The 13,543-nt window shown below is 32.3% G+C and overlaps 1 protein-coding gene across 1 annotated transcript in view; it reads left to right on the top strand.

Moving 5' to 3' along the window:
• Window positions 1-13,543, top strand: part of LOC111086920 (synaptogenesis protein syg-2-like) — a 30,706-nt gene that overhangs the window by 4,025 nt on the left and 13,138 nt on the right. Inside the window, exons 4-10 of the mRNA XM_022391728.1 lie at window positions 776-1,066; window positions 1,647-1,858; window positions 3,203-3,290; window positions 6,766-6,899; window positions 7,381-7,534; window positions 11,988-12,046; window positions 12,422-12,665. Coding sequence (XP_022247436.1) covers window positions 776-1,066; window positions 1,647-1,858; window positions 3,203-3,290; window positions 6,766-6,899; window positions 7,381-7,534; window positions 11,988-12,046; window positions 12,422-12,665 — 1,182 coding nt within the window. The remainder of the gene's footprint in view (window positions 1-775; window positions 1,067-1,646; window positions 1,859-3,202; window positions 3,291-6,765; window positions 6,900-7,380; window positions 7,535-11,987; window positions 12,047-12,421; window positions 12,666-13,543) is intronic.

The following is a 13,543-nucleotide window of genomic DNA, read 5'->3' as shown; positions in this document are numbered from 1 at the left end:
ATAACATTGAGTTTAATACCGAACAATACCGCCAGTCATATCAAAAGTTAATACTTCTTTTATTATCAGGGTAGATGGTGAAGCGAATCATAACATTGAGTTTAATACCGAACAATACCGCCAGTCATATCAAAAGTTAATACTTCTTTTATTATCAGGGTAGATGGTGAAGCGAATCATAACATTGAGTTTAATACCGAACAATACCGCCAGTCATATCAAAAGTTAATACTTCTTTTATTATTAGGGTAGATGGTTAAGCGAATCATAAGATTGAGTTTAATACCGAACAATGCCGCCAGTCATATCAAAAGTTAATACAGAACAATACCGCCAGTCATATCAAAAGTTAATACTTTTTTATTATTAGGGTAGATGGTGAAGCGAATCATAACATTGAGTTTAATACAGAACAACACCGCCAGTCATATTAAAAGTTAATACTTCTTTTATTATTGGGATAGGTGGTGAAGCGAATCGTCTCTTATCCTGATTCAAATGAAGTGTATGGTTACCTAGACTTCATAATACAACTTTGTGTAGGTTATATACTGTTAATTCGAGTCAGATGTAAATCTTCTTCTGCTAAGTTCAATATATAGATATGTCAGCAAACCAGTTATAAGACAAATGTATACATGCATGTAATATAACCTCCTAATGAAATAAATGTATTTGTTTGTATTGTTTTGATTTTTAAAAGTGTCGACTATAATCAACTCAAAATATATTTACGTTTGCTTTTTAAATTAACATCATGTTCCCCATTTTTCAGACCCTCCTGAACCACCGAAAATCGAAGGTTACCAAGAAGACGATATCGTTCAAGTGGGTGATACATTAACGCTGGCTTGCATTTCTCGAGGGGGGAATCCCCCATCCAAATTACTCTGGTTCCGAAATGAAGCTCAAGTTGACTCAAGCTTCTCCGTGTCTGGCAGAGAAACGACCAATCCATACACGTTTCACGTCGACGCATCAGACAACAACGCCGAGTATCGCTGCGAGGCATCAAACACTGTCACATTAAAGCCAATGGCCGCCACTGTCAGATTAAAAGTCTACTGTGAGTCCTTAAATCCCTATAAAACGATACTGCTGAGAATACTGACAAATGCTTTAGGCAATGACGGAAAATGTCCTAATTTGTTGATAGTCTTAGTTAAAACCTCTATTATGTTTTTATAGGACATAACCTCGTTGTTGAAATAAAATATTTTTATTTAGTTAGATCATTCCAGAAAAGTTAGAAATTCCGTAACATGTGAATCATGTTACATTTTGAAGTAGCAATATCTAAGCTATTTAATTAACTGAAGGAAAACAAGTAGAGTTATTTTTGCATATCATTAACGATTTTTTCTCCCGTGAAATCTTCAAAATCCGAAATAAAATTTAGGTATTGCTTACAAATAAATTTAAATTGTGGGTACATATGTGAAAATACAGTTTAATCTACCTAAAGAAACTCACATGGAAAACGATAACTAATATTTTCATACCAATGTACCGTAGTCTCAACTCTTCACTTAACTAGACCTCGTTGAAGTTCATTTACCGTTTTTTTAAATCACTATTTAACATTACATTAACTTAATGTTCTCTCCAGTTTCACTACACACATTAACTTAATGTTCTCTCTCCAGTTCCACCTACACAAGTGACAATAAAAGGGCCTACAGAAGGTAAAAGAGGTGACAACGTTACGCTCAACTGCATAGCTGGACCAAGCAATCCAGCTGCCAAGATATCTTGGGTTGTGGATGGCAGACCTGTGCCTTCTGCCGGATCTTATACAGAAAGTTTGGAAGGAGGCTGGATTACCACGTCCAGGATAACCATTGGTTTAACGTGGCAGGTAAATAAGAAGAATGAATCTTGTGACATGGTCGAAAAATCTTTCTGACAAGAGAGTGTATATTTTATCTTGTGTTTATAATTCGTGAGAGTGAATATGTGTTTCATAACATAATGTCGATTGAAAAACGAAACTAAACACGAAGACTGCTAACATACGAAAGGTTCATCACATCTCAAGTTAAGACTGATTTCAAAGCTAGCAATTTGAATTTCCCAATTGCATCTGAACGTGAAACTAATCTCAAATTCAGAAATTTAGAATAACCTATTATAAATTTTAAATCCAATAATATAAAATCACAAATGTACATCTCAATTTCAGACTAATCTCAAACTAGATAATTCAAAATGACCAGTTACATCTCAAATTAGATAATTCAAAATGACCAGTTACATCTCAAATTAGATAATTCAAAATGACCAGTTACATCTCAAATTAGATAATTTAAAATGACCAGTTACATCTCAATTTCAGACTAATCTCAAATTAGATAATTCAAAATGACCAGTTACATCTCAATTTCAGACTAATCTCAAATTAGATAATTCAAAATGACCAACCACAGATCTTAAATTCAATATTTTGAAGTGACAAATGTACATCTCACCTTCAGACTAATCTATAATTAAGTAACTAAAAATTATCAATTATATCTCAGCTTTAGATTAATCTCAAATTCAATAATTTAAAATTACCAGTTACATCACAACTTCACAATATTCCTAAACTCAGTAACTTAAAGTATCTTATTAGCAGTTAAAATTGTAATTGTTTATGAAGATGAATTCAACATTTTTTTATATATCTTACATAAGTATTTACAGATAATAATTGCGAATTGCATTAAAAGAATATCACTTGATTTAATAAATCTTGAAGAAATATTATCTCAGTGCTTTCTGGTAATAGAAAAGGAACAGTCAATAAACAAGAGCGATATTTTCTTATGAATTAAACTCTAGCGGAGTAAGATATATCAAAATATTCGCATATACCGTTATTTACGTAATCAAAACGAAATAATTGAAATAATCCCACTTAGTGGTTTTTAATTACTTACCCCATCACCCCCCATTAAAAGTTATGGCATTGAACAAACGATATTATAAGCTTCGACATCAGCTATGTTAATATTTCAGTTTTTTCATAAACGTTAGATTTAATAAGAAACTTTCAATCATTCCCTATACGTAGTATTACATCCAAATATCGTAATAAACTTATTATTTTAGTAACTGACTCTCACATTTTATTTTGTTGTGTTCTGAACCCTATTAACTAACTATTATCTGCCAATAACTTAAACACCATCTTCTCCTTACCTACTATTGTTATTTTCAGGATCCCAAAGAGATATCGTTCTCCTGTTTTGCACTAAATGAAGCTTTAGCAGACAGCGTTTCTCAAACGTCTTCTCTGAGCATAATTTGTAAGTATTCATAATTACACACAGTTTAATAATTTTCGGTATGTTTTAGTTAACTAAGGCTAATGCACTCTAATTATATTGATAATACCACGCATCTTTCACTTTCCACCTTCACGGAATACTATCTGTTACGGAATAATTCAAGTGGAATTATTTAGCATTAAAGATATTTACGATAATTGAGAAATGGGGAATAATTGTGCTACGTTTAGGCTTATACCGCTTAGGATTGACTGAAACATACATGCGTTTTAGTTGCTATAACTGACCAATAATTTTAACCCCCCAAAAATATAACCTTTGGAAAGGAAATGATTAAATTAAGTCACTTGACTACCTAGTTTCTTAATAAACGTATTTCCTAGCTGTCACTGAAAGGATTAGAAAATAATGTGAGTTAACTTCTTGAAAAATATTACTTCTAATTGCTGTTGTTTTTTCTTATTAAGCACAACGGGTATTGAAACCCGGTTTATAGCAGTATAAGTCTGCAGACATACCACTGTACCCTCAGTGGTAATCTTTAAGGCTTATAACATTTGATTATAAAGGAAATCTAATATGAATATAATGGGGAGAATTTTGAATCCCGAAACAACTTTTTGGTTTAAGGTTTAATCTAACACGTATGACGAATTAAACAAAATGATTAAACTATTAATTAATTTTTATTTGCCAATATATGTACTTCGACGAATGGTAACTTTAATTTTAACAGTAATATGAATAAACTAAAAGCACAAGACTAGGTCTCTTACAGTGGTGAGCTGCAGTGTACTTGTATGATATTGTTTGGTTACAAGACTAGGTCTCTTACAGTGGTGAGCTGCAGTGTACTTGTATGATATTGTTTGGTTGTTTTGTTTTAAACCGAAACGCAAAATTTTATGTACAAAAATATAGTATTTCGACATTATATAACATGAATACTAAAACTGAATTAAGTGGTATATTTTTCAAATACCCATGTTAAGAAAGCTTAGATGTGATGATACCCGTGGTGGGCAGATAGCCCGTTGTATAGCTTTGTGCTTAACATCAAAGAACAACAACATAGCACGAGTCAAATCTATTGCCTGAAATGATTGAGTTTGTTTCAAATGAGTGATTACAATGCGCTATATTACGAAATCGAAGAATAGTGTATACATATCTAACTTTAGACACGAAATAAGGTGGATGAAATCCGTTAAAACGAAATCAGGTGGAAATAGAAACTGAAAATCAGTGTAAAGCAGGCAGTAACTCAACATTTTTAATTCGTAATTTTTAATAGTAATTATTTTAATTACTACTCTTTAACGTCGAAAACTTTAAGTGGAAACCACTACGAATATAATAACTTGGATATTATAGTATATGAAATAATTTCATGTTTCAGTTAGCAGTACTAATTAAAAGTAATGATTAGATAAAAACGAGTAAGGGCAAATAAAAACCGTGTAATTTAGAACGAACACGTAACTGATAATTTCTGACTACAAATCAACGAACCAAAGTACCAGACTAAACCGGATATAAGCTTTTAAACAAGCAATGTATCAGTGGAGTTAAGTAATAAAGCAAGTCACGTAACTTAAACATTATAAAAGAACAAAAGCCAGGCTTTGGTACAAGTGTTATCTTGGATACTTGACGTCCAAGCCCATAAAATGATGGCACGAGCCCAAAACCTTCTGTCTTTGAGCGTAAAACTCTCACATTTCAGTGTGTCCAGCTATACTGCAAATATGTTATCATGGAAAAGTCTATCTTTTAACTAGTGCCAGAAATTTGTTTTTAGGATTTCAGAAATTCATCCAATTTTTTAACGGACTTCGTCTACCTAATCTCGTTTTATTGGACTTGATCGACTTTTTTTTTTATTCTTAACGAACCTATTAAGGTTTTAATGGACTTCGTCCACCTAACTTCGTTTCATCGGACTTCATCCACTTGATTTATTTTTGTTGGACTTCATTCATTTTATTTCATCTTAACGAACCTATTATGGTTTTAACGGACTTCGTCCGCCTAATTTCATTTTAACAGATTTCATCCACCTGATTTCGTTTTAACGGATTTCAGCACCTGATTTCATTTTAAGGGATTTCATCCACCTGATTTCATTTTAAGGGATTTCATCCACCTGATTTCATGTTAAGGGATTTCCTCCACCTGATTTCATTTTAACGGATTTCATCTACCTATTTTTAGTTTTAATGGACTCCATCCACCTACCTTGGCTCATGAAAATTAATGGAAAAAGTTTAACAGTTTTCAGGTAAATAAAAACGGAATAAACAGCAGTATTATAAAAGATGGTTCATGAACGCAGAACATAGGACATGAACATAGGATATGAAGCAAACTTCCATGAAGTTAGTTCTTCATACAAATTGTAAATTATATTAAACAAGAGTAAAGGGATGTGTTATCTCGTGTATTGGACAAAAAAAGACAAATCCAACTTTGAACAACAAGTTGTTTCATGATAGTGTTGAACAAATTTGGAGAAGTTTTGCTGCTTCACCTCCGAAGTCGGATAATAATGTGGATGCTTAAAGACAGTTAGTTCTGTTTAATATGAAATATTTTTTTTAAAAGCGGGTATCATTTTCACAAATATTGATACTTTAAATTCACGATAATTGTTTTATATTTGTTATTTATTCATTATATTACACTCTCTTAACTTTACTCATCTCAAATATATGCAGTTAAAATACGTGACGATTTTATTTATTGTTTGCTCTTAAGCACAAATTTACACAATGCTACCTTTGCGTTGTTCAATGCGGGTATCTAAACCCTATTTTTGGTGTTATAAGCCCTCAGGCTTACTAATGAATCACAATGAGAGACAGTAAGTAACGCACTATATTCATGAAAGCAGATAATGTAAAATTTTGCAGTTAATTAAGTAGATGTTTAGAAATCTCTCAGGTTGTAAAACTTTACCTCACCGACGTACAGACGGAATAGAATAGTTGTTCAATGTTTTAAAATGTCTTGGTTGATGTGGTGAACCACCACCTCTAAGTGCTTCCTTACAAAGAAAGAAGGAAATCCGAATATCAAATCTTTAGTTTCTTTGTTTGTTTGGTTTTTGAATTTCGCGCAAAGCTACAACGAGGGCTATCTGCGCTAGCCGTCCCTAATGTAGCAGTGTAAGACTAGAGGGAAGGCAGCTAGTCATCACCGCCCACCGCCAACTCTTGGGCTACTCTTTTACCAACGAATAGTGGGATTGACCGTCACATTATAACGCCCCACGGCTGAAAGGGTGAGCATGTTTTGGTGTGACGGGGATTCTAACCCGCGACCCTCAGATTGCAAGTCGAGCGCCCTAACCACCTGGCCATGCCGGGCCTCAAATCTTTAGTAAAGTTTTTCTTTCAACACATGGGGAGGTTTGTATGTAAACGAAGAACTCCAATCTACAAGAGTGCTTAACTTGTACAGTTTCCATTACTTGTTTTATTGTTGCCCACAGATCCGCCAGGTCCGCCATCAATACAAGACTTTCAGGACAAACCAATCAGAGCTGGAGACTTCCAGAGGCTCACCTGTGTATCTTTGGGAGGAAATCCCTTAGCAATCCTTCGATGGTTTAAAGGAAATACAGAGGTAGTTTTTCTTGAATATATAACCAGTAGAGTTTGGTTTTGATTTACTCTATTCTCTGTATACCTAAATGAAACACGTGGTTTTCTTAATCGGAGCTACTGTGATTACGAGCGAATTTTTACACGAAATGTGCAGTTGTATAGCAAATTCATTCTGGAAACTAAAAATTTTATAATTGATTAATTAACAAACATGAAATATATCACATTAATTTAAATTATCCTTAGTTGCTTTGGTTGAGTTAAATTTCAATGGTTTGATATTCTTTATCAATGAGTTGATTTTGTCATGTAATCAATAAAGATTTATGAATATAACACACCACTAATAAGTTTGTTTCTTAGTAATCAGTGAAGTGCTTCCTATTTTTGAAACTTCCTAGTGATTATATGGACTCAAATGATATCGAAATAAATCAATCACAGTCGGTTGACAGTTGGGTAAATTCGTTTGAGTTTTCAAATATGTTTTCCTTTATTAGCTTAGTGGAACTCCTCAACCCTTACAAAAAGGGATCTCTAGCACTCTGGTTATCCGAGCAGATGCAAGTGACAACGGTGCTGTGTATCGATGCGAAGCCTCGAACCCAGCAACCTTGAGACCTATGGTTGCGTCTGTGACGCCGACGGTTCTGTGTAAGTTACTGTATGAAGTTATTAGGATAATAGAAAGTATAAACTATTAATTTATTACATAATTATTACTAAACTATTTAAAATACATTGGCTACTTAATGTGTACGATTAAATATTACGAATCAATTTAACTGTTATGAATTAGTTTGATCACGATGAATTATGAGTTTTTTTTTAATCAAGATGAATTGTAATTTTAACTATTAAATATTACAATTTTCTTAACCACGATGAATTATTATTTCAATGAAGCTGAATTTTTATCGAACCACGATTAATTTTCATTTTAATCATGATGAATTATTATTTTAACCATGGTGATTGTGAATTGTCATTTTAACCACGATGATTGTGAATTGTTATTTTAACCATAGTGATTGTGAATTGTCATTTTAACCACGGTGATTGTGAATTGTTATTTTAACCATGGTGATTGTGAATTGTTATTTTAACCATGGTGATTGTGAATTGTTATTTTAACCACGGTGATTGTGAATTGTCATTTTAACCACGGTGATTGTGAATTGTTATTTTAACCATGGTGATTGTGAATTGTTATTTTAACCATGGTGATTGTGAATTGTTATTTTAGCCATGGTATATTTTATATATTTCAACCATGGTGATTGTGAATTGTTATTTTAAAAATGATATATTTTTATTATTTTAACCATGTTGATTGTGAATTGTTATTTTAACCATGATATATTTTATTATTTTAACCATGGTGATTGTGAATTGTTATTTTAACCATGATGATTGTGAATTGTTATTTTAAACATGATATATTTTTATTGTCTTAACCATGGTGATTGTGAATTGTTATTTTGACCATGATATATTTTTATTATTTTAACCATGGTGATTGTGAATTGTTATTTTAACCATGATATATTTTTATTATCTTAGCCATGGTGAACTACTTTAACCATGATATATTTTTATTATTTTAACCATGGTGATTGTGAATTGTTATTTTAACCATGATATATTTTTTATTATCTTAGCCATAGTGATTGTAAATTGTTATTTTAACCATGATATATTTTTATTATTTTAACCATGGTAAATTGTTATTTTAATCAGACTGAATTTTCCTCGTAACCACGATAAATTATTATTTTATCATGATGAATTATAATTTTAACCATAATAACTGCGAATTGTTATTTTAATAATTATATATTGTTATTATTATCTTAGTCACGATGAATTGCTGTTTTAATCATTCTGTGTTATTATTTCAGTCATAATGAATTATAATTTTAATAATATTAAATTTTTATTTGAAAACAAAAATCAATTATTATTTTACCTATTTCATGGTTGGGCGTAATTAATAACAATCCGTTAATATCTATAATTCAAAGTTAACGTAAAATCGTGTATGTGTACGTAGTGTTTTAGGTATTCTATTTCTATTTGATTACACAGTACTCAGTCTATAAATCAATAATATACATTACTTTGGTTCATGAGAAACCTCTCGGAAAAACACCGAAAGCGACGAGATCCATATTCTGTGATCAAGCGTTCTAAGCAGTCTAATATATTGTACAAATAAGCAGTAAATGTTTCTTAAGACGGTAATGAGTCTAGTTTGTTTAAAGGGATAAAAAAAAAGCAATATCGATCCAAACGAAAACAGCATTGATGTGGAAATGTACGGACAAAGAACATAAAAATGCTTTGTATAATTCGAATGTCTAAGCTCTAAAGGAAAGTTTGGCTGTGTATTGAATTTCATAATTCACTTCTCACATGCTTCTCGGTTAACAGTGAAGTCATAAAAAGTTGAGCATAGAAAAGCTGTCAACTTAATTTGTTGGTGTAAATTTAAAGTCCAGTTTTGTTTTTGTTTTTTGTGGAAAGATGTTAAGTGAATTACAGTCTAAAAAGCTGCTATTTTACTTTTTCGTGGTAAAAAGTTAAATAAATTAGATTCTATAAAAGCTTCTATTTTACCCTTTTCGTGGTAAAAAGGTAAATAAATTAGGGTCTATAAAAGCTGCTATTTTACCCTTTTCGTGGTAAAACTAAATAAATTAGAGTCTATAAAAGCTGCTATTTTACCCTTTTCTGGTAAAAACTAAATAAATTAGAGTCTGCTATTTTACCTTTTTCGTGCTAAAAACTAAATAAATTAGAGTCTGCTATTTTACCCTTTTCGTGCTAAAAACTAAATAAATTAGAGTCTGCTATTTTACCCTTTTCGTGCTAAAAACTAAATAAATTAGAGTCTACTATTTTACCCTTTTCGTGGTAAAAACTAAATAAGTTAGAGTCTGCTATTTTACCCTTTTCGTGGTAAAAACTAAATAAGTTAGAGTCTGCTATTTTACCCTTTTCGTGGTAAAAACTAAATAAATTAGAGTCTGCTATTTACCTTTTTCGTGCTAAAAACTAAATAAATTAGAGTCTGCTATTTTACCTTTTTCGTGCTAAAAACTAAATAAATTAGAGTCTGCTATTTTATCCTTTTCGTGGTAAAAAGGTAAATAAATTAGGGTCTATAAAAGCTGATATTTTACCCTTTTCGTGGTAAACACTAAATAAATTAGTCTGCTATTCTAGTCAGAAAATCCGTTGTTTTGTATGTTTTATCATCTGAATGACACCTAATCCACACAATAAGATAAACAGCCAGATAATAGACCGTTATGATTCAGATATATCTGTCCGTAATTTTGAACAGAGGACTAAAGGGAAGATAACCTACTTGAAGTGGTTATTCCTAACCGAATAATGGGATTGTCTCTCACTGTTATAACGCACCCTTAGCTGAAAGTGCGAAGCGGGTATAAAACCACATCTAGAAACAGAGAATCTCGTGCCTTAAATCCGATATGCTAAACAATAAGCTATGTTCATTAAATTCAGAATAACTTTATAATGTTAAGCACAACTGTTTAATTTAGCATTATGTAACAGAATGTTTTTGGTATTGTATTCGTAGTGTTCTTTTCTTGTTGTTTTTCGTACTTTATCAAACACGTGTATTTTTCTTTACTCAACATACCTCCTTTGGAAATTTCTGAATTACCTATTCTATACTGGAAGAAAAACTTAATTCATATCAGTCAAACTTCAAATCGACTAAATCATAATTTTTTTATTTCGTCAAATCTACTAATCTTACTAATACCTTCCACAAAACATCACACTTATTTTACCAATCGAATACGTAATCTAGACTTGCTTGTTTGTGAATACAGATGATTTGGTGTTCTATCTCATTAGTATGTACGCCTTGAGTTACTAGGAGTAATGGGATATTTGTGTTCAAACTTTTGTTCGTTGCAGTTCATTGAATCTGGCTCTTCGTCCAATAATGAAAGTTATCCGAACGCCAAAACCACTTCTGGCGGCTAACATGGATAATCAATCAACTTCATGTCTTTCTTTTTTTTTCCTTTTTTTAGTATTTTGAATAATTTAACTCCTTGGTCAGGTAATAAAAAATACTTATATCACTCACTTTACTATAAATTTTACTTAAGTTTATAAAATCAGAGCTAAGAAAATCCATTTAATCCAAACAAACAACGATTAAATGAACACTAATTGCCTAGTACATCGTGACAATTGTAGAAAATCCACATATTTTAACAACACCTTAGTTACAAGTAAGGACGAAACAAACAACGATTAAATGAGCCCTAACTGCCTAGTACATAATGATAATTGTGGAGAATCCACATATTTTAAAAACACCTTAGTTACAAGTAAGGACGAAACAAACAACGATTAAATGAGCCTTAATTGCCTAGTACTTCGTGACAATTGTGGAGAATCCACATATTTTAACAACACCTTAACTACAAGTAAGTACGAAACAAACAACGATTAAATGAGCCCTAATTGCCTAGTACATCGTGACAATTGTGGAGAATCCACATATTTTAACAACACCTTAGCTACAAGTAAGTACGAAACAAACAACGATTAAATGAGCCCTAATTGCCTAGTACATCGTGACAATTGTGGAGAATCCACATATTTTAACAACACCTTAGCTACAAGTAAGTACGAAACAAACAACGATTAAATGAGCCCTAATTGCCTAGTACATAATGATAATTGTGGAGAATCCACATATTTTAACAACACCTTAGTTAAAAGTAAGGACGAAACAAACAACGATTAAATGAGCCCTAATTGCCTAGTACATCGTGACAATTGTGGAGAAAGTGAAGAAGACTAATCTGTAAAAGTAGCTTAGATGAGAAAGGACGACGTTTCAAAAGAGTTCCTGAGGACGAAAGATGGATGTCTTTCGAAACGTCGTCCTTTTCCATCTGTGCTACTTTTACAGATTGTTCCTCCAAGACTAGCCAGTTGCTGCCATTTTCACCTTTCTTTGTTCACGAGAACTTTGTTTAAATAATCTATACAATATAAGTGATTAATAAGCCATTTCCAATATTTATTCCTGTCTTCGATCGTATTCCAGTTCCACCTTCATCCGTGAACATTAAAACTGAGCCACGAAATCCGAAATCTGGTCAAGTAGTGAGTTTTGTTTTATCTATTTTTTACTTTACGTTAATGGCTAACTTTATGGTGATTATTGATTAAACAGAAAAAATCGAATTGATCAAGCAGTTTTTTTTTTACTTTATCTTATTGTAACAGTGCCAATTATGTTTGATTATAGTTAATCATTGGTTGAGTTAAGAAATCCTAAACTTGTCTTTTTACCTCTTTAATGTTACGGTTAGGACGTTACTATTTCAACCGTATTAACTTGGAGCTAAATTCAATTTATGAATGTTTTGTAACGCAAATAATACAAATAATAACCTAACCCAACTTGTTAAGCTTCGTTTAGAAGGACTCAAACATGGGGATAAAATGGTTTTAATTATTCATGTTTCTTGGGATAAGGTCCTTCTTACCTGTGAGTCAACCACCAGCAACCCTGAAGCCACTATTCAATGGTGGAGAAACGGTGATCCGGTCACTGGCAGTCATGATGGAGTCGTTGATGGCCTTTATGGAGGAAAGGTATCTCGAAGTCGGTTGCGCTTTAACGTCACTTCCGCTGACGACAGATCTGAATTTACTTGTCAAGCTACCAACCTCAAGCTTCAGCGAAGTGTTCACCATAGTGTAACGCTACGAGTGCTCTGTAAGTGTGCTTAGTATTTCTTTCGAAACACATATTTTATTGGACAACAAACTGTAAATAATTTGAACTTGAATTGATATCTAAATACTATATAATATAAAAACATTTTAACAGTACTAGTTTCAATAAGTCTATAATATTTATGTTTTTATGTTCTATTACTGGATGTACTTAATAGTGCAGTTGTTTTTCTATAGGTGTCGAAGGCTATTACAGTGTGTGTGTGTGTGTGTGTTTTTTTTTCATGAACTTAAATCGTGGTACCAGCTGGGGGTGGGGACGCCTGCAGAATAATTAGCTCTTTACTTTTGATCAAAGTAACTTACATCTGTCACGATTTAGTGGTTCCAAGGTAGAAATTTTATCAACCAGACTTAAAAGGTTTTAATCGCTCAAGGAATCAATATCAATAAAGAAAGGAGTACTCATTTTTTAATGGGAGGGGTTTGTTTTTTTAATTTCGCGCAAAACTACACGAGGGCTATCTGTGCTAGCGATCCCTAATTTTGCAGTGTAAGACTAGAGGGAAGGCAGCTAGTCATCACCACCCACCGCCAACTCTTGGGCTACTCTTTTACCAACGAATACTGGGATTGACCGTCACATTACAAAACTTGAAATTTCTGTGGTTGACTATGATAGTAGAGGACTTACAAAATTTGTTTTTTCTGTGGTTGACTATGATGGTACAGGATTTACAAAACTTGGTTTTTTTGTGGTTGACTATGATGGTAGAGGACTTACAAAACTTGGTTTTTCTGTGGTTGACTATGATGGTAGAGGACTTACAAAACTTGGTTTTTCTGTGGTTGACTATGATGGTAGAGGATTTACAAAACTTGGTTTTTCTGTGGTTGACTATGATGGTACAGGATTTA

Source organism: Limulus polyphemus, unplaced genomic scaffold (genome assembly GCF_000517525.1).
Source record: "Limulus polyphemus unplaced genomic scaffold, Limulus_polyphemus-2.1.2 Scaffold1553, whole genome shotgun sequence".
Classification (NCBI taxonomy): Eukaryota; Metazoa; Arthropoda; class Merostomata; order Xiphosura; family Limulidae; genus Limulus; species Limulus polyphemus.
Note: the sequence above shows the minus strand (reverse complement) of the source record. Positions and strands in the feature narration are given on the sequence as shown.